The sequence below is a fragment of the Nicotiana attenuata genome, unplaced genomic scaffold (assembly GCF_001879085.1).
Source record: "Nicotiana attenuata strain UT unplaced genomic scaffold, NIATTr2, whole genome shotgun sequence".
In the NCBI taxonomy this organism is placed as follows: Eukaryota; Viridiplantae; Streptophyta; class Magnoliopsida; order Solanales; family Solanaceae; genus Nicotiana; species Nicotiana attenuata.
In genome coordinates this window covers 407,633-429,187 of record NW_017670650.1, presented here as the reverse complement: position 1 = coordinate 429,187, position 21,555 = coordinate 407,633, and the positions used below count along the sequence as shown (strand labels likewise).

Below are 21,555 nucleotides of genomic sequence, written 5' to 3'. Positions count from 1 at the left end.
CAACACCCAGGAGATCCACTGGATATTTATATTTTGGACTACAGGACGGTATCATGGGAGATCCCCGGTTGTCACCTCTATGTTGACCTGTATTCCTTCTGTGATTATTTTTGGTCTCTGTTGTAGTTGTTGTTGTTCTTACTATCCTGTGTTACTTCTTACTGTTTGCACTTAATTATGATGTCTTATTCTATATTGTTATACCTTTTTCTCATCTAAACTCATTAGGGCCCTGACTTTTCTCGTCACTACCCGATCGAGGTTAGGTTTGGCACTTACTGAGTACCGCTGTGGTGTACTCATGCCCTTTCTGTGCATGTTTTTCATGTGCAGATCCAGGTTCTTCGACTCAGCCCTACTACCCTTGAGGCGAGGCGATTCTCCAGTGACTTCGAGGTATATCTGTCGCGTCCGTAGACCGAGGAGTCCCTTTTCCATTCTCTCTTATAGTATTAGCCCTTCTGTACTTACTTTATTTAGACATTCTGGAGTTAGAAATTTGTAGTTATTCAACAGCTTGTGATTTCATGAGATTCCAGGTTTTGGGAAATGTAGTTTCAGTTTGTGAGTCGTATTGTAAATGCCAAGCGGCATCTTAACGCTTCATTTTCATATTTCTGCAGTTTTGGCTAGTTTTATTCTGTTATTTTTTTCTTTTTCCGTAATTTGTTAGGCTTACCTAGTCGTAGAGACTAGGTGCCGTCACGATATTTCACGGAGGGAAAACTGGGTTCGTGACAAAGTCCCCAGGTCTTTTCGGGGTTTTTTGTAAAAATGACAATCAGTTTATAACTAAGTTCGTACTTAGTTTAAACTTAATATTATTATGTTTCCGTTTCAACCTAATTCTCTCGAGTTTCTGTTATACTCTTTTTACCTTTTTTTAATTTTATATAAGTATAAGTCCAAGGTCTTGTTTTTAGTTCGCGGGTTTTTGGTTTTACCCTTTTGACTTTTTGCATTTTTTTATGGTGCAGGAGAGGGTACAACAACCACCATGATAATAAGCACATGGAACATAAGAGGGCTTAACAAGCCCTATAAGCAAAAAGAGCTGAAAATCTTTTTGCAAAAGAATAAGATTGATGTATTAGGATGTATGGAAACTAGAGTTAAAGAAAAAAAGTCAAAAAAAATTCTGTACAAAATAGTAAAGGACTGGGGATACAGATGCAATTATGAGCATGCAGAAAATGGTAGAATATGGGTGATTTGAAAACAAAACCTATCAGTGGATGTAGTGAAAGTTCATGAGCAATGTATTCACTATAGTAATTGATGCAACAAATGGGAGGCAGATCATGCTGTCAGTGGTATATGTAAGGAACAAAGCTCAAGAGAGAACTAGTTTATGGAAAGAACTGGAAGCAATGAGGGGGTGATTCAAATGACATGGATCATAAGTGGTGATTTTAATAATGTGCTACGTTCAGATGATAGACTGGGCCAACCAGTCACTATGAATGAGATAAAGGATTTTAAAGAGTGTATTGATGCACTGCAACTATCTCCTGTGAAGACAAAAGGTTGTTTCTACACTTGGTGCAGCAAGAAACAAGCAACTGATAGAGTTTATAGTAGAATAGATTGGGTGCTTGGAAATTTTGAGTTGATCAGAGACTATGGACATGTGGAAGCTGATTGTTTGGAACCTGGAATATCTGATCGTTCCCCTATAGTGCTCCAGATATGGCAAAGGAAGAATATGTATCACAGACCTTTTAAAATGTACATGGTAACAATGGAGCATAGTGAGTTCAAACCTATGGTTGTGGATGTATGGAAGTAGAGAAAGAACTGTGATCCCATGGAATGAATATGGAGGAAACTACAGGATTTGAAGATGAAGTCAAAAGATTTGAATAAGGAAATGATGAGCTATGAGAGAAGGCTGAACCAAACAAGACAAAAATTAGAATATGTTCAGAAGAGTCTAGATAAATCCATTATGTCAAGTCTTGATTGTGGATGAAAAAGTGGTACTGCAGGAGTTAGAGAAGTGGAGCACAGTTGAGGAAAAGATATTGAGGCAAAGGTCGAGAGTGAATATGATTGATTGTGGAGACTCAAACTCAAAGTATTTCTATGCTCAATTAAAGATGAGAGCAATTAGGAATTCTATATCTTCTGTATACAATGCAGGAGGGATAAGAGTCACAGAACCAATAGAAATAGAGAAGGAATTTGTTGAATTCTTCAAGCAGCTCATGGGGACAGACAATGGGCTCAAACATTGCCCAAATGCAGAGATCATCAAAGAAGGAGTGTGTTTGTCAATGAACAAACAGCTGGAATTAATCAAGGAAGTAACGCATGAGGAAATAAATGAATCAATCAAGGATATGCCAAATGACAAAGCACCACGAGTGGATGGATTTCCAGTTGAATTTTTTTAAGTTACATTGGCAAGAAGTCAGCAATGATGTATATGAGGCAGCGGGCTATTTTTTAAGAACAAGTAAAATGCAGAAAGCTTGGAATTGAAGTGCAATAACACTGATTTCTAAAGGTTCAGCTCCTACAACAGTGAAGGACAATAGGCCAATAGCTTGTTGTACTATAGTGTATAAAGTTATTGCAAAGATTCTTACAAGAAGGATAAAGAAGGTGATTGACAGTCTCATTGGGAAAGCACAATCAACATTTATAGAGTGGAGAAACATAGTGGATAATGTGTTGTTTAGTCATGAACTATTCAATGGGTACAACAGGAAAGGAGTATCACCAAGGTGCATCCTCAAAGTTGACCTCAAGAAAGCATATGACTCACTTGACTGGTAATTTCTAAGGCAGATGCTTACAGAGCTGGGATTTCCTTATAAGTGCATTGGTTGGATTATGGAGTGTGTGACAATAGTGTCATATTCATTGACACTCAATGGTGGGCTCACAAAACCTTTCCCTGCTAGGAGAGGGATAAGGCAAAGAGACCCTATGTCTCCTTTACTATTTGTAATTGCAATGGAGTACTTGCAGAGGGAGATGAATACTTTGAAGATGCAGAAGGAGTTCAAATACCATCCTAAATGCAAGAAACTGGGAGTAACACATATATGTTTTGCTGACGATCTCTTAATGTTTTGCAGGGGAGGCACAAAATCTATTCAAGCAATACAGAATGTTTTTGACAAGTTCTCAAAAGTATCAGGATTGCAAGCAAGTGTGGAGAAAAGCTCAATATATATGGCTGGGATTAATCAACAAGTGCAAGAAGCGATTATGCAACTTACTGGTTATATAAAGGGCAACCTACCTTTTAAATATTTGGGAGTGCCATTGTCGACTAGGAAGCTGAACATAAACCAATGTCTGCCTTTGGTTGAGAAGATCACTGATAGAGTGAGGTGCTGCTCTGCTAGGATGTTATCATATGCTGGAAGATTACAACTGATCAAATCAGTGCTATTTGGTGTGCAAACATACTGGGCCCAAATATTCTTGATTCCAAAGAAGATTATGAAAATGCTGGAGGCTGTGTGCAGGACTTTCCTGTCGACTGGATCAACTGAAATATCTCGGAATGCTCTTATAGCATGGGACAAAATTTGCCAACCTAAAAGTACAGGGGGATTGAATGTGATCAACATGAGAACTTGGAATAAAGCTGCAGTGATGAAACACTTATGGGCATTGGCTATGAAGAAGGATACACTATGGATTAGATGGGCTCACATATACTACATAAAGAATAGAAGAATTGAAGACATAGATACACCAAAAAATGCAGCATGGGTGGTGAGGAAGATTATTGAAATGAAGGAAGATGTACTGAAGATGAGGACAAACCAAACAGATATTACATCAATTTTGAGAGAGTTTGAGAAACAAGGCAAGTTCCAGATCAAAAAGGCATATGTGCAAAAGTGGAATGGAAGAGTATTCATATGCACTCACAAGTTCATCTAAGGTTTAATTTCCATTTATGGTTAGCTATCTATCAGAGACTAGCAACAGTCGATAGACTTGCAAAGTTTGGGTTACAAGTGCAGGCAGAATGTGTGTTCTGTGGACAGAATGAGGAAAACTTTGAGCATCTATTTTTTAAATGTCAGTATACAAAAAGTATTGTGGGAAAGAATTCTCAATTGGTTAGGACATAGAAGGCAGATCCAAAACTGGGCACAGGAAGTGAGCTGGATAAGTGGTGTGGCAAAGAAGAATGATTGTTGCAGAAATGACCATGGCAGTCTTTGCAATGGTTGTCTACTGCATATGGAGAGCGGTCAGCGTTAATCTAGTTTTGTAATGACTTTTTTGATGGAATAAACGTTTAAAATTTCGTCAAAAAAAAAACTTTTTGCATTTTTAGAAATTGTAACGACCCGACAGGTCATTTTGAGTTCTAGCGCTCCGTTCAGCAGTGTGAGGTCATGTACAGCTTCATTTCAGGTATTATGACTTGTACGCGTGGTCGGAATTGAATTTTTGGAAGTCCAGAGTTGATTTGGAAAGAGAATTCTTATTTCGGATGCTTAAAGTTGAAAGAATGAACTAGGATTGGAATTTTGAGTAAACGACCTCGGAATCGGGATCTGAAGGTTTCAGCAGGTTCGTATGGAAATTTCGGACTGGGGCGTATGCCCGGATTGGGTTTTGGATAACCCGGGAGCGTTTTGGCGCCTATTATGGAAGTTAGCATTTTAGAAGAAATTTCTTAAGTTTGGCTTGAAGTGCATTTCAGTGTTATCGATGTCCGTTTGGGATTCCGAGTCGTGGAATAGCTCCGTATGGTGATTCGGGAGTTGGGAGTGCGATCGAAAGTGAATTCGGAGATCCGTAGGTCGTTTTGGAGCCATTTGGCTAAAGATAGAAATTTGAAGGTTTTTGAGAAGTTTGACTGGAGGTGGACTTTTTGATATCGGGGTCGGAATCTGATTTCGAAAGTGGGAGTAGGTCCGTAATGTCAAATATTACTTGTGTGCAAAATATGAGGTCAATCGGACGTGATTTGATAGGTTTAAACATCGGAAATAGAAGTTGGAAATCTTAAAGTTCATTAAGCTTGGATTGGAGGTCGATTCGTGGTTTTGACGTTGTTTGATTTTATTTGAGGCCTCGAGCAAGTCCGTAATGTGTTTTGGACTGGTTGGTGTGATTGGTTGGGGTCCCGGGGGCCTCGGGTGGATTCTGGGTGGTTAACGGATCGAAAATGGATTTTTGGGAAGGCTGAGTTTTTGCTGGTTGCTGTCATAACCACATCTGCGGTTTTTGGACCGCAGATGCGGCACATCGACCGCAGAAGTGGTTTTGGGCTAGAAGAGAAGGGACTGCAGATGCGGTCATATTTTCGCATATGCGGGACCGCACCTACGGTGGGGCTATCGCAGAAGCGGATTGGGGCGGCCAGGCTGGGACCGTAGATGCGGTCATTTTTCCGTAGATGCGGGACCACACCTGCGGTGGTGGAGACGCAGAAGCAAAAAAGGGACATCATGTTGAGGACCACAGATGCGGTGTCAGAACCGCACCTGTGGAACCGCAGAAGCGGTCTGGAGGCCGCAAGTGCGGAAATCGCTGGGGCAGTGAGTCCTTTTAAAAATCGGGAGATGGTCATTTCTCTTCCATTTTTCATGGCTTGGGCGATTTTTGGGGAGCTTTCAAGAGTGGATTTTTCGTCATCAACATCAAGGTAAGTCACTCCAACATATTTTGAGTTAAATACATCAACCAAGTATGGATTTGAACATTTAAATTAGCATAAATTTGAGGTTCTGGTGGAAAACCTAGGAAATTAGTAATCTTGGAATTTAGCCACAATGGGATGAAATTAAGAGAAAATTATATATTTGAGTTCCTAAGGTCATGGGTAATCTTTATCTTCGAAAAATTTTGGATTCCGGGCACGTGGGCCCGTGGGCGTTTTGGTCAACTTTTCGATTGGAGTTAGGAATTGCTATAAAATAGATTGTAATGAATATTTGAGCATATATTAATGGATTTGCGTAACCGTTGGCTAGTTTTGGAGCGTGGTGCTTCATTTAGAGTCTTCGGAAGGGCGTGAAATGCCGGTTATGGATCTTCCGAGCGAGGTGAGTCTCCTTTCTAACCTTGTAAGAGGGAATTGTCCCCATAGGTGAGTTAATTAGTTATGTGTTCCTATTTGTGGGGGCTACGTACGCACGAGGTGACGAGAGTCCGTACGTAGCTACTATTATGCTATTGTCCGGGTAGTCTAGGACCCAAAAGCATGCTATACTTTGAATATTTGTAATCTTATGGATAGTTGAATTGCTTAAACCACATCAAAATAGTAAATGAATTTCTAACAAGATCTAAACCTCTTTTTCTTAAATTGTTGAAAGAGAATTAGCTTTCTTTGAATAATTGCCCCATGTTGGCTTCTTGATTGAATGTCTCTATGTGTTTATTTTGGAACGGGTCGAACGCCTCGGCAGATTAAATAGATGCATCTATAGGCGCGCCGTCAACCCTCGGCAAGTGCACAGTTTATTTTTGTTGGATCAGGTCGTCGCCTCGGCATGATGTGCGCATGCTTGTATTGCTACATTGAACTTAATTAAGTTACTATTGCCTCTTCATGTCTTGAAAATATTTGGATAATTTTGAAAAGGAATTTTGGAAATTTCCTATAAGAGAATTAATTTTTTACTTGTTTCCTTCTATTTGGACTAAAATCATGTTTATAGAAATCCATAATTTAATTTATTACTGACCTCATTAATGGACCACTAGTATGTGTCGAAGTCAACTATCTCGTCTCTACTTCTTCGAGATTAGACGGGATACTCATTGAGTACACGTTGTTTACGTACTCATACTACACTTCTGTGCATTTTTGTTGCACGGGTATATGTAACCCTAGTGGCCTACGGGGCGTAGCAGCGCGGATGATTCTGGGACTAGGTGAGTTGCATTATTCGAGGCGACCCGCAGCTAGTATAGTCCCTTTCAGTATATTGTATTTATTTCTTGTCCACTGTATTTCGGACGGATGTTGTATTTTATTTTCCTTATCTGTAGATGCTCATGCACTTGTGACACCGGGTTCTGGGAGGATTTTGGATTATTCAGTATTAAGTCTTTTATTGACTTTATGTTCATTTTTGTAAAATTTTTATTATCTAATATTTAACGTATAAGAAAAAAAGATGATTTCCGCAAACACTAAAATTAGAATCCAATTATGCATTCTTGGTTGGCTTGCCTGACAGCGGTGTCCGGCGCCACCACGACCCTTAGTGGATTTTGGGTCGTGACAACATGGTATCAGAGCACTAGGTTCCTAGGGTCTCACGAGTCATGAGCAAGTCTAGTAGAGTCTCGCGGATCGGTACGGAGACGTCTGTACTTATCCTCTGGAGGCTGCAGGATTGTTGGGAGTAATTCCCTTCTTGATTCCTTATCGTGCGATTTGATTCCTGTGAGGCTTATGCCTTTGTTTCCTTCCTACTAAATCATACGTGACGCAAAGCGCTTGTTATCCAACGAGAATTTAAGAATTGTAATGATATTATGAATATGGTGTGGGATGTTTCTCCCGGTATAGTTGCCTGAGCTATTATCGTCACCTAGTGGAAGGATATTTTATTGTTTCAGCCCAGTAATGGCACTTCTGAGGGCTCTAAGGCTAGGCACAAGTTGCCATGATGCTTATGAATGATTGTTCCGCAATAGTGAAATGAGGGTAGGATGTTTTGCCTATGTGTCGTGGCAGTGAATGACTTGAAGGGAGGTTTACTCAGTGTATAATCAAGAGATCCGGTATTTTATTCCCGGGAGGGGAAGGACAATCGAACTAAGGATGGTCAGATGTGGGCTGGTGGAAGTAATGAGGCTTGGTATTTGCAAGCGTTGTAGAGTTTTCTTCTATGATGGGATGTCGTTGTCCTAATTGAACGTGCTAAGTTTGTCGGTGTTATGACCTTCTACAATTCGCCTTTGGGGCAAGATATTGTTAGATAGAATTGGAGACACAACTGTCAGATATCGTAGGGTGCGGTAGTTCGCGATTGAATCAGTATTTCTAATGTTGTCGGTTCGATACAGATGACCTTCGGAAAGGTTTAAGTAAGCAGCAGTTGTGGGTTCAGGTGCCACGAAGATAGATTTTGTTTAAGACAGCAAGCGAGCAGCAAAGTATGAGGAAGGACGTGTAGGAAGTGTCAGGCGGTGGCTAAAGTTTCTGGAAGGCCGAGTATAAGAGGCCAAAGGCTGAGTAATCGATTAAGGGGGTGAGTTCCGCCAAAGTGGGAGAGCGGTAGAGTCGCATATGTGCTTTGTAGTGGGATGACCACCTACCTTAAGAAGAGTTTGGAATGATTTGGGATTTTAGTGGCTGGCGATTGAAGCCTACGGAATTAATTAGAAGTATGGGCTATCATGCAACAATAGATTTGATATATCAGGACAGTGCTTCTTGAACGAGGAAGGATACAACATAACTTTGAATTGGAAGAATATCGCCGCACATTTAATTGATGTCCATGAGGGGTGAATGGACTTCTGCAGCTGGAGAGTGAGCTCGGACTCAGGATGGGTTATTGATGTCATAGTCATTGTACCCCGTGCAGCAGCATTGGAAGATGCCGGGGAGTGAATTCTACAGGTGGGTTATTCCTGTGAGCAGGTTAGCGGTCCCGTGGTTGGCGAGGCTTCTGCGAATAATTCTATTGGTTATACAGCGAAGGGGTCGGTCGTGCGAATGTTGCTAGTGCTTCAGGGCATAAAAAAAATAGGTTTCTATAGTAAGATATCGAGAATTTTGGCAATTGATTGCGTAAGGCTATGTCAATAAGAGATAGGGAATTTCAGTGAGCTCCAGATTGTGAAAAATGGCTTCATTCTAAGTGGGAGAGTCCCACCGCTTATGATTGGGTTGCATGGTTAACTACTTGCGAGATTCTTGGCTATTAGCATATCGATGGGTTATTTCAGCTACGGGAAAGGGCCATAGGTGGTAATTTGAGCAAAGGAATTATAAAAAGTGGGCTATCATTGGCCTTATTTGCCCATGTTCAAACTTGGGGAGGATTCAGGATTGTGCTTTGTAAAGATGCGGGTTCCTAGGGAAGTGATTCTGCCAGGTGCTTCACTAATGGGACATCCACGTGCTAGAAGATTTATGGAATTGATTATATTCGGGGCCAAGTCAGAGCGGGTGGCTCTCAGCAGCGGTCCTAGTGAAATTCAAAAGATAAAGTGTGGTACAGAGTGTTCTATGACATTTTAACTTGCGGTATAGCATTTGAGAGATATGAAACAGTTTGTGGGATTTGAGACAACATGGTCTCGTGATTCAAGATCACTCGAGATGAGTGCAGATGGAGTATGTTATGTGTTGGATGGAATTAGTATTATTTCTAAGGCAATCGTGGTGAATCGAAAGAAGATAGATTGGTTAGCCATAATTTAGTTAGCATGTGGGTGGTAGAGATCAACTCTGTCAGCGTGATTAAGTTATGCAAGTGATCTGTGGCGGTGCATATGAGGCTTGTCAGCCGCTGTAATTGATATTATTCTTAAGCATTCTACTGTTATGGCTTGTTATGTGGAAGTGAATTCCAGAAGGGCTATGGTGCCTTAGACCACTACTTAGAGATTTGTGTATTTCCACGATTATAAGAATTTGCCTGTGTGTTGCTATGTTTCTCCCGAAGTGAGTTTAGTGAAAAGCTTTTATGTGATGAAATGTTGACCTATTAGCAGTTTCGGGTTATGATAAGGGTCATGTTCTATCGTACATTGGCATGTTGGGTGCAGTGACTAGTGCGGGATTTAAAGAGAAAAATCAAGGTTGCAGTTCGGTGTTGACAAGGATGTCACAAGCTCGGATGAGCACGAAAGGAGTTTCGATGTTTAAAGTAAGTGGTATTGTCATCAGCGTCACCTGAGATTGGTGTTTTGTGAAAAAGGCTTCGCATCCTGGTTAGGCATTCTTGATCATTTTTCAGCGTTAGTGCGGCCGGTGGTTTGGATGTGTGGACTTGTTACGTGTTTCAGAAGGTTGTGGGAGCGAGCCCCACAGGAAGATCGTATAAGTGTGGCATGCAGTCACTTGATTGATTGAAGAAGTTAAACCAAGTATGAAGATTTGTTATGATATCGATAAGTTGAGGATATATGCTTGGAGAGAACTCAGTTACTAAGTTGTGGACTGTGGATGAGTACTACGGTTATGATGGTTGTCCTTGTGTGTTATGAGAAGAGGGAAATTAGTATGGACATTTGAAAGGTTATTGGCTTAGTTTGATATGATCAAGATCGACTTTAGGTCGGTGGATAGATTTAAATGCGAATTTGGGCTCTATGTCAGGCCAGTTGTGTTCATTTCAGTAATGCGCTCCTTATGGAGTAGTCAGAGTGTTATTGCGTTGTTAGATATTTCATGCAGTGATGCATTGCACCGTGTGAGTTGTGAGACGGCTTGAGAAATTGCTTATGTGTTGAGGATACGCGTAGAAATGATGTACTATGAGCAAGATGGCTCTTTAGATTCAGATTGTATATCGCACCTCTGTTGTGCTTGAGTTTTGTAGCTTATGGCGCTATATGTTCCCTCAGGGATGTTATTATGCATTTAGCATGCTTATGACCGATATTCGGTATTTTGTTGTAATGAGCAAATTTGGCTCGATGTGCATCTCCTTATATGAGATTTATGTGTGGATCGGGTTGCACGCCGCAACAATGTGATGTTGAGTATAGTTTTCTGTAGGCTATTTTGTGTGCCTTGCTTCCTGTTTTCTAAGGAAAGTCCGTATTAGTGCGTGAGTTAGGTAATTCCTTCCAGAGTTCGTTTTCCTTTCGTATCGCATTCGAATTGGTAGCCAATTGGCACATTGTGGCATCATATGAGACTTTTGTTTATGTCTGGGGTGGCTTATTGCCTGAGCAGTTCGTACTGGGTGAGACTAGATTTTTCGATTTAGGATCAGTGCAATCTGAGTATATGAAGTAAATTATGGAGATAAGACCATTATTTGGTCCTGAATGAGATAATGGTATTTGTCAGGGGTATAGAACTAATGATTTGTTGACTCGGCAGTTGGTTATGAATTTCTGCACATCTCTTCCTTCGTGGCGGTATTGTAAAGATTAGAGTGAGACCTGTGTAAGTCACGGGGTGCAACGGGAGCATCGGATTAGTAGAATTTTGACTAAGTTGATCAGAAAATGTATTGTGGTCCGGTGAATAAAGTGATGCAAGGTGTGAATTCAGCAGAGTTATGCAGTCATGTTTGGGTACATCGTGTAGTGATTAATATGGTGATCTTATGGTGGGAACAGGTCGGGTATAGAATCCCGGATGTTGGAATTGGGCTTTAGGGCTTATTTGCTTGAAGAAAAGGGAATATCTTCAGAATTGATCGAGCTGATGTGCTCAACTGAGTTGTGGTGGCACGGGAAGGTGCATGAGAAGTTAAACAGCGATTTCAGACTACTTCAGTGTAGTTTTCAGCACGTTCGAGGATGAACGTATGTTTAAGTGGGAGAGAATGTAACGACCCGATCGGTCATTTTGAGTTCTAGCACTCCGTTCAGCAGTCTGAGGCCATGTACAGCTTCATTTCAGGTATTATGACTTGTACGCGTGGTCGGAATTGAATTTCGGGAAGTCCAGGTTGATTTGGAAAGAGAATTCTTATTTCCGAAGCTTAAAGTTGAAAGAATGAACTAGGATTGGAATTTTGAGTAAACGACCTCGGAATCGAGATCTGAAGGTTTCAGCAGGATCGTATGGTGATTTCGGACTGGGGTGTATGCCCGTATTGGGTTTTGGATAATCCGGGAGCGTTTTGGCGCCTATTGTGGAAGTTAGCATTTTAGAAGAAATTTCTTAAGTTTGTATTGAAGTGTATTTCAGTGTTATCGATGTCCGTTTGGGATTCCGAGTCTGGGAATAGCTCTGTATGGTGATTCGGGAGTTGGGAGCGCGATCAAAAGTAAATTCGGAGGTCCGTAGGTCATTTTTGAGCCATTTGGCTAAAGATAGAAATTTGAAGGTTTTTGAGAAGTTTGATCGGAGGTGGACTTTTTGATATCGGTGTCGAAATCCGATTCCGAAAGTGAGAGTAGGTCTGTAATCTCAAATATGACTTGTGTGCAAAATTTCAGGTCAATCGGACGTGATTTGATAGGTTTAAACATCTGAAATAGAAGTTGGAAAAGCTTGGATTGGAGGTCGATTCGTGGTTTTGACGTTGTTTGATGTGATTTGAGGCCTCGAGCAAGTCAGTAATGTGTTTTGGGAGTGGTTGGTGTGATTCGTTGGGGTCCCCGGGGCCTCGGATGGATTCTGGGTGGTTAACGGATCGAAAATGGATTTTTGGGAAGGCTGAGTTTTTGCTGGTTGCTGTCATAACCGCATCTGCAGTTTTTGGACCGCAGATGCGCACATCGACCGCAGAAGCGGTTTTGGGCTGGAAGAGAATGGACCGCAGATGCGGTCATATTTCCACAGATGCGGGACCGCACCTACGGTGGGGCCATCGCGGAAGCGGATTGGGGCGGCTAGGCTAGGACCGCAGATGCGGTCATTTTTCCGCGGATGCGGGACCGCACCTGCGGCGGTGGAGTCGCAGAAGCGAAAAAGGGACATCATGGTGAGGACCGCAGATGCGGTGTCGGAACCGCACCTGCGGAACCGCAGAAGCGGTCTGGAGGCCACAGGTGCGGAAATCGCTGGGGCAGCGAGTCCTTTTAAAAATTGGGAGATGGTCATTTCTCTTCCATTTTTCATGGCTTGGGCGATTTTTGGAGAGCTTCAAGAGGGGATTTTTCGTCATCAACGTCAAGGTAAGTCACTCCCACCTATTTTGAGTTAAATACATCAACCAAGTATGGATTTGAACATTTAAATTAGCATTAATTTGAGGTTTTGGTGGAAAACCTAGGAAATTAGTAATCTTGGAATATAGCCACAATTTTTTGGGATGCAATTAAGAGAAAATTATATATTTGAGTTCCTAAGGTCATGGGTAATCTTTATCTTCGAAAAATTTCGGATTCCTGGCACGTGGGCCCGAGGGCGTTTTGGTCAACTTTTCGATCAGAGTTAGGAATTGCTATAAATTAGATTGTAATGAATATTTGAGCATATATTAATGGATTTGCGTACCCGTTGGCTAGTTTTGGAGCGTGGTGCATCATTTAGAGTCTTTGAAAGGGCATAGAATGTCGGTTATGGATCTTCGGAGCGAGGTGAGTCTCCTTTCTAACCTTGTAAGAGGGAATTGTTCCCATAGGTGATTTAATTGGTTATGTGATCCTATTTGTGGGGGCTACGTACGCACGAGGTGATGAGAGTCCGTGCGTAGCTACTATTATGCTATTGTCCGGGTAGTCTAGGACCCAAAAGCATGCTATACTTTGAATATTTGTAATCTTATGGATAGTTGAATTGCTTAAACCACATCAAAATAGTAAATGAATTTCTAAAAAGATCTAAAACTCATTTTCTTAAATTGTTAAAAGAGAATTAGCTTTCTTTGAATAATTGCCCCATGTTGGCTTCTTGATTGAATGTCTCTATGTGTTTATTTTGGAACGGGCCGAACGCCTCGGCAGATTAAATAGATGCATCTATAGGCGCGCCGTCGATCCTCAGCAAGTGCACGGTTTATTCCTGTTGGATCGGGCCATCGCCTCGGCATGATATGTGCATGCTTGTATTGCTGCCTTGAACTTAATTAAGTTATTATTTCCTCTTCATGTCTTGAAAATATTTGGATAATTTTGAAAAGGAATTTTGGAAATTTCCTATAAGAGAATTAATTGTTTACTTGTTTCCTTCTATTTGGACTAAAAACATGTTTATAGAAATCCATAATTTAATTTATTATTGACCTCATTATTGGACCACTAGTATGTGTCGAAGTTGACTATCTCGTCTCTACTTCTTCAAGATTAGACGGGATACTCATTGAGTACACGTTGTTTAAGTACTCATACCACACTTCTGTGCATTTTTGTTGCACAGGTATAAGTAATCCTAGTGGCCTACTGGGCATAGCAGCGCGGATGATTGTGGGACTAGGTGAGTTGCATTATTCGAGGCGACCAGCAGCTAGTATAGTCCCTTTCAGTATATTGTATTTATTTCTTGTCCATTGTATTTTGGACGGATGTTGTATTTTATTTTCCTTTTCTGTAGATGCTCATGCACTTGTGACACCGAGTTCTGGGAGGATTTTGGATTATTCAGTATTAAGTCTTTTATCGACTTTATGTTCATTTTTATGAAAATTTTATTATCTAATATTTAACGTATAAGTAAAAAAAGATGATTTCCGCAAACACTAAAACTAGAATTTAATTATGCATTCTTGGTTGGCTTGCCTGACAGCGGTGTCCGGCGCCACCACGGCCCTTAGTGAATTTTGGGTCGTGATAGAAATGCTTTATTAACTTTATGGATCTTTGAATCAAACATGAATTTTTAAAAGAGGGCCCTTTTATATACGACATTTAATGAAGAAGACGTCTCAACTTCATAATGGTATAAACATACGAAAGAAGAAATAGGAAAACACACATTTCTTGAAACAACTTTGATAAAGTTTTCATTCGAATTTTGTCAAGTGTAAGTGACATTTTACATACATTTAAATATCTTCTATTGCTCTTCTGTAACTGAATTCTTTACAACATATTTGCAAAAACAAAATTCTAAGGGTTTCTTTATGACCCATGGCTAAATATTGTCTTTAATCTATACATCGTAAGATTTTGAAATCTATATCCACGAGTTTACTCTTCACGGGTTTTTTATCGGGCTTGTGTTATTGGCTCGTGACTTTGCTCTGAACTTGATATTTGATGAGTAGACTTTTAGGCCTGACTTGAAATTTAATTGTTTTCAGTCTTCTTGTACATATATCATATGTATATTATATAGTCCCCCAAGTGTTTGAGCTTTGATCTTTGAAATCGCGAGCACTTGATTATTCCTTCCATGCGGTCTTTTTCCTGAAAAGGAAAAACATACGGGATTCAGAGGTACGATTTTAGATGAAGACTGCTTAATCTATTCAAATTTCCATCAGAATAGTTGTAACCCTAGATCGGCAATTATGTTCTTTCAACGTGTCTTTCAGGCCGCAATTCATCATTTAGTGCGGGCTAGCTTTTTGCCTATCATATAAAATTGTTAGTAAATTTTTAATAATTCAAAAATAAAAATCGTTAGTGAGGATACCTGCCCGTAGGTATTTCCTTTCATTAGAAGTAGTATCTCTTTAGATGAACAACATTCCAATTTGAAGGTAGAATCTTGTCATCCAATGTTTCAAGCTCGTATGTTCCTTTTCCTGCGATACCATGAATCTTATAAGGCCCTTGCATCTGGTTAACCATAAGATGCGAGTCACTTTTGATTATTACCTGCTCTATTCCGAACTCTCGTGCCAACTCTAAACCTGTAATCACAACTTTATATTCTGCCTCATTATTAGTTATTGGATGGCACTTTATTGCTTGTCTTATGGTTTGACCCGTAGGTGGTACCAGGACAATGCCCAGACCTGCTCCTTTTACATTTGATGAACCTTCAGTAAATAAGGTCCATATACCTAGATTAGATTCGTTAAATATCTGCAGTTTTTTTTCTGCTTCTAATTGTATCCCTTGGCTAAAATCTGCCACGAAATCTGCTAAAACCTGCGACTTTATTGTAGTTCTAGGTTGATAATGTCATATTCACTTAGTTCTATAGCCTATTTGGCTAATATACCCGATAACTCTTGTTTATGCAATATATTACGTAAGGGGTAGGCAATTATCACGGAAATAGGATGACATTGGAAATAAGGTCTTAATTTCCTAGATGTCATAATCAAAGCTAATGCAAGTTTTTCTAAATGAGGATATCGAGTCTCAGCATCGAGCAAAGATTTGCTAACATAATAAATCGGTGATTGCTTACCTTGGTCTTCTCGAACTAATACGATACCTACCGCCACTTCTGAAACTGCAAGATCTACAAGCAATTTCTCCCCATCATTTGGTTTAGCTAGCAGTGGCGGATTTGACAGGTACGCCATTAAATTTTTAAGCGCATGTTGACACTCTTCAGACAATTCAAATTGGTTTTGATTTTTAAAGCTGAAAAGAATTTGAAGCTCTTTTCTGATGACTTGGAAATAAGCTTGCCCCGGGATGCTATTCTTCCTGTTAGCTTTTGTACTTCTTTTTTGTTTGTGAGTATTTTCGGAATTCCTTCAATAGCTTTAATCTGCGCAGGATTTACTTCAATTCCACGGTTAGAAACAAGAAATCCCAAGAACTTACCCGATGAGACGCCAAATGCATATTTCTCAGGATTTAACTTCATATTAAATTTGCGAAGAATCTAAAGTGTTTCAATCAGGTGTTGTATGTGGTCTCCTGTTTGTTGTGATTTAACCAACATATCATCTATATACACTTCCATGGTTTTGCCCAAGTGTTCTTGGAACATTTTTGTCACCAGTCTTTGATATGTGGCCTCAACATTCTTCAAACTGAATTGCAAGAGTTTGTAACAGTAAGTCCCCCTATCTATGATGAAGGAAGTATTTTCTTCATCTAGAGGATCCATTTTGATCTGATTATCCTAAATAGGCATCTAAAAATCTTAACAATTCATGCCCTGTAGTAGCATCAATTAGTTGATCTATGTGCGGTAATGGAAAAGAATCTTTAGGGAAAGCTTTATTTAGATCAGTATAATCTACACAAACTCACCCCTTACCATTCTTTTTAGGTACTACTACAGTATTAGCCAACCAATCTGGATACTTTACCTCGCGGATAGACCCAATTTTTAAAAGTTTTTGCACCTCATCTTGAATCACCTGGTTCTTGAAGGAACCTTGCTTCCTTTTCTTTTGTTTGACAGGTGGGTACGATGGATCTTCATTTGATTTGTGGTTCATTACCTCCGGTGGTATACCTGTCATATCTGAATGGGACCAAGCAAAACAATCTACGTTAGCCTTTAAAAATTCAATCAACTTACGTTTCATTTCCGGGCTGAGGTTGGTTCCAATGTAGATTTTTCTGTCTAGCCAATGTACAAATAGCACCACAGCTTCCAGTTCCTCGATTTTTGTTTTGATATTTTCATTTTCCTCTGGTTCCGGAATAGTATCGGGCCTCGAATCTACATCTGTTTGCCCATCTTCAGTTGAGGTTCGTATCGATGCGTCCTCAACTGCATTGTGTGGTTGCTATTTTTCATCACTTTTTTCGTTTGAATCTGCCACAGAATTAATGCTCTGTGAAGCTTGTTGGTCACCACGGATTTTCTGTATCCCCCATTGTGATGGAAATTTCATAACTTGATGCAATGTAGATGGAACAACGTACATTTCGTGAATCCATGGTCTGCCAAGAATCATATTGTAGGCCACATCCATTTCTACCACCTGAAATTTCGTATCTTTGACCACTCCTTCTGTGAATATGGTGAGTAAAATGTCCCCTTTTGTTACGACACTCGAGTTATCAAAACCACACAAGGTGTGTGCCTTGGGTATCAGCTTATCATCAGCTTGCGTCTCGTTTACCACTCTTGACAGAATGATATATACGGAACTACCTGGATCAATCAAAACTCATTTTACATTAGTGTCATGTACAAGTAAAGATATTACCAGTGCATCATTATGTGGGATTAGCACGCCATCTGCATCTACATCATCAAATGTAATACTGTCTTCTTCTAGAACTTGTTGAACTCGCTTCCCGTGTGTAACTATTATTTTTTACACTTTCTTAGTTGTCGTGTATGTTATGCCATTGATCTCTTCTCCTCCACTTATGACATTAACCGTCCTTTTTGGCGAAGGGGTTTCGGGTGCTCCTGCCTATTCTTTATATATGCTTTCTTTCCTTTTTCACTAAACAATTCGGTTAATATCCTTGTTTTAATAAATATTCAACTTCACCTTGCAACATTCTACAATCCGCTGTTTTGTGACCGTGATCATTGTAAAACTCGCACCAAAAATTTGGATTTTGTCTATTCGGGTTTGATCTCATTTCCTTTGGCCACCGTACCCTGTCTCCCATGCTCCTTAAAATAGCTACCAACTCGGATGTGGAAACATTAAAACTGTAACCGCCAATCTTTGCCTTCGAGCTTCTATCATCATCTCGCATCTCTCGCGTGTTTTATTCTTTTCCGAACCTTGATGATGAACGTGACTCTCTATCTCGTGATCTATGATCGTACCTCAGGTTTCTTGTTTTGAACGATAGTCCCTTCCTGCTAGTCCCATGTAAGGCTCGTACCTATTTTTACCGGACCTTTTTTCAATTTTAGCTCGTCTTGAGCTTACCCTTTCCTCTTTTCGAGACTAAGTGATGGTATCCTCTTCTATCCACAACTTCGTGTTGTACCTGTTATAAACATCATTCCAAGTTGTTGCAGGAAATTCTCGTAGACTTTCCTTGAGTCTCCTCGTGACTTCTGAACTTTTTTCATTTAGATTAATGGCAAATGCCATAGCCGCCCAATTATCAGGTACACGTGGCAACATCATCCTTTCTCGCTGGAATCTGACTACGAATTCCCTTAGCAGCTCCATATCTCCTTGTTTTATTTTGAAAATATCCTTTACTTTTTTCAACCTTTTGATCTTCCGAGTGAGCTTTGATAAATGAATCTGCAAGCTCAGCAAAGAATCTATAGAATTTTTGGGTAAAAGAGAGTACCATGTTAATGCTCCTTTGGTGAGTGTTTCGCCAAATTTTTTAACCAATACTGATTTAATTTCTTGCTTGGTCAAGTCGTTTCCCTTTTGTGACGACCCGGCCCGTCGTCACGTGAGTTACCGCCCCGTTTTCCCCATATCATGTTTCCCTACATTTCAGTATCGGTATTTGAGGTGATCGGGTAGAATTTGATTGGTTTTAGTTGGAAATGAGGCACTTAGCCCCTTAGAAGGAAGCTTGTTTTGGAAAAAAGTCAACCGGAAGTCGACTATACAGTTAGAGGGCTCGGATGTGAATTCCGGTGATTCGTTTAGCTTCGGGGGATGATTTGTGACTTAGGAGTGCGATCGGAATTGAATTTGGAGGTCCGGTGTAGAATTAGGCTTGAATTGGCGAAGGTTGAATTTTGCCGAATTCCGGTTGGTAGGTGAGATGTTGATCCCGGGGTCGGAATGGAATTCCGAGAGTTGCAGTAGCTTCGTTAGGTGATTTTGGATGTGCGGGTAAAATTTTAGGTCATTTGGACGTCGTTTGGTTGGGTTTTTGATCGAAAGTGCGTTTCGGAAGTTTTTATGAAACTTAGGCTTGAATCCGATGTGATTTAATGGTTTTAGCATTGTTAGATGTGTTTTGAGAATTGGAACAAGTTTGAATGAGGTGTTAGGATGTGTTGGTGTTTTTGGTTGAGGTCCCGGGGGCCTCGGGGTGAATTCGAGTGGTTAAACGAGAGTTTTTGGATGTTGCTTCAGGTCTGAGATTTCTGTCATCTGGTATTTCTGCTTCTGCGGAAATGGAGCGCAGAAGCGACCTTGTGTGGAATTGATAAGTTCCGCATAAGCGGACCCCTTTTCGCATCAGCGGGTCCGCAGGTGCGGGTGGAAAACTGCAGAAGCGGTCTTGGGTAAACCGCAGAAGCGGAGTATATGTCGTAAAAGCGGAAGTGGTAAGTTAAGTGAGAAACCGCATAAGCGGGGAAATAGCCGCAGAAGCGGTCCCACATATGCGGAAGCGGGACCGCATAAGCGAAAATCGCTTTAGGCAGAAGGGGTTTTATAATATCATTTTCATCCGCGAAGGCTAAGTTATTTCCACCATTTTTACACGAGTTTGAGGGCTATTGGACGGATTTGAAGGAGGATTTCGACTAGGTGTGATTGGAGGTAAGTCCCTTGACCCAAATACATGAAATTATGCTAAATTTAACATGGAAATTGCTTGAAATTCATCAAAAGGGGGTGAAGCTAGGGCTTGAGAATTTATAATTTTGCAATGGAGTTTGGAGGGTCAAATGGACTCCGATTTTGGTAAAATTGGTATGTATGGACTCGTGGCGAGACAAGGAATCCGGTGATATGAATTTCGTAATTTTTTGAGAAGTGGGCCCGGGGTTCGGGTTTTGCCAACTTCGTGATTTTTGATATTTTTTCGAGTCTTGTCGATTGGGTTATTATCCATTAGCCTATTGTGATGTATTCCTTGTGGTTTTGATCAGATTCGACGCGCGAGGAGGTCGATTCAAGGGGAAAAGGCATAGCAAGCTAGACTTTGGCCGGCTAGAGGTGAGTAATGATTTTAAATGATGTTCTGAGGGTTTGAAACCCCGGATTTGCACAACTTGGTGCTATGTTGAGATGAGACACGCGTTCCATGACGAGCGCGGGTCATTTACTATTCGGGGACTGTGACTTGGTCCAGTCCAGATGATATTTTACCGCGTATTAGCAATGATTTGTTGTTTTCACTATGATTTGGGCTTATTGTCATATTTGGGGCTTATTGCCGACTGTTTGAACTCTTTATGAACTATCATCACTGTTTTCCTCACTGTTTGAGATATTATTTGAACTCAATCCACGTGATTTAAACTGTTTCATGAACTCAGCTATATTTTTACTCAAACCTTGAGTTTTAACTGATATTTGAACTACTGTTGAGCTGAGCATTATTGTTTCTTTACTATTGCCCGAGGGGCTTATGATTATTTTTGGACTGATTGAGGCCGAGGGCCATATGTGAGGACATGTTGAGTGATGTGAGGAGGCTTTCAGGCCTCGAGTGTATTGTGAGGAGGCTTTCAGGCCTCGAGTGTAACGTGAGGAGGCTTCCAGGCCTCGTATTGATATTGTTCAGGCTTTCAGGCCTTGTTGATAGCGCTTGGGCTGTAGGAGCCCCTCCGGAGTCTGCACACCCACAGTGAGCGCGGGTGCCCATCTAGAGTGATTAAATATTGAACAGTGGTAACAATGACACTGTTAAATGCGTTTGGTCAGGTAACAATGGCTGACTTACTGGTTGAGTATGATTGATGCTTAACTGTTTTCAAAAAGGTTTTTCTTGCTATTTTCACTTGTTTATACTGTTATTCTAAAGTTGCTGCTTGAGATAGCATTATTTGTCCCCTTGTGGGATTTTATGTTCTTAGTCGTTATTTATTTTTATTACTTACTAGGTCGGAGTACTCACATTACTTCCTGCACCCTGTGTGCAGAGACAGGCACAGCTGAGTTCGTACCTGAGCGCTGATTTCCTTCCAGACCAGGCGGACTAGGAGGGACGAGGTAGCTGTCGACATCCACAGCCCCGTTTCTTCCTTATCTTTTGCATATTTTATTCATCTTTAGACTATGTATCCAGACTTGTAGTATTTCCATCAACTCTGTAGTAGCTCGTGACTTGTGACACCCCGATCATCGGGCTGAGTTTGGGATGGTTTTTCCCCGTTATGTTACGTTTATTTCCGCACTTGTGATTAATCAGTATTTATGGTTTTAAACCTGTTTATGCTAAGAAAGTGTTAAAAGCAGTGTTGATTGTTCTGTTGGCTGGCCTTGTCTTCACGAGAGGCGCCATCACGACTGGTTGGGAATTGGGTCGTGACAAGTTGGTATCAGAGCCTAG

At 40.7% G+C, this 21,555-nt stretch overlaps 1 protein-coding gene across 1 annotated transcript; it reads left to right on the top strand.

The window, feature by feature from the left end:
* Positions 1–1,351: 1,351 nt before the first annotated feature.
* LOC109241890 lies at positions 1,352–3,906 on the top strand. Its single transcript, XM_019408713.1, has 3 exons — positions 1,352–1,777; positions 1,989–2,381; positions 2,794–3,906. Exons 1-3 carry the CDS (start codon positions 1,352–1,354, stop codon positions 3,904–3,906), a joined length of 1,932 nt encoding a protein of 643 aa, XP_019264258.1.
* Positions 3,907–21,555: the final 17,649 nt, after the last annotated feature.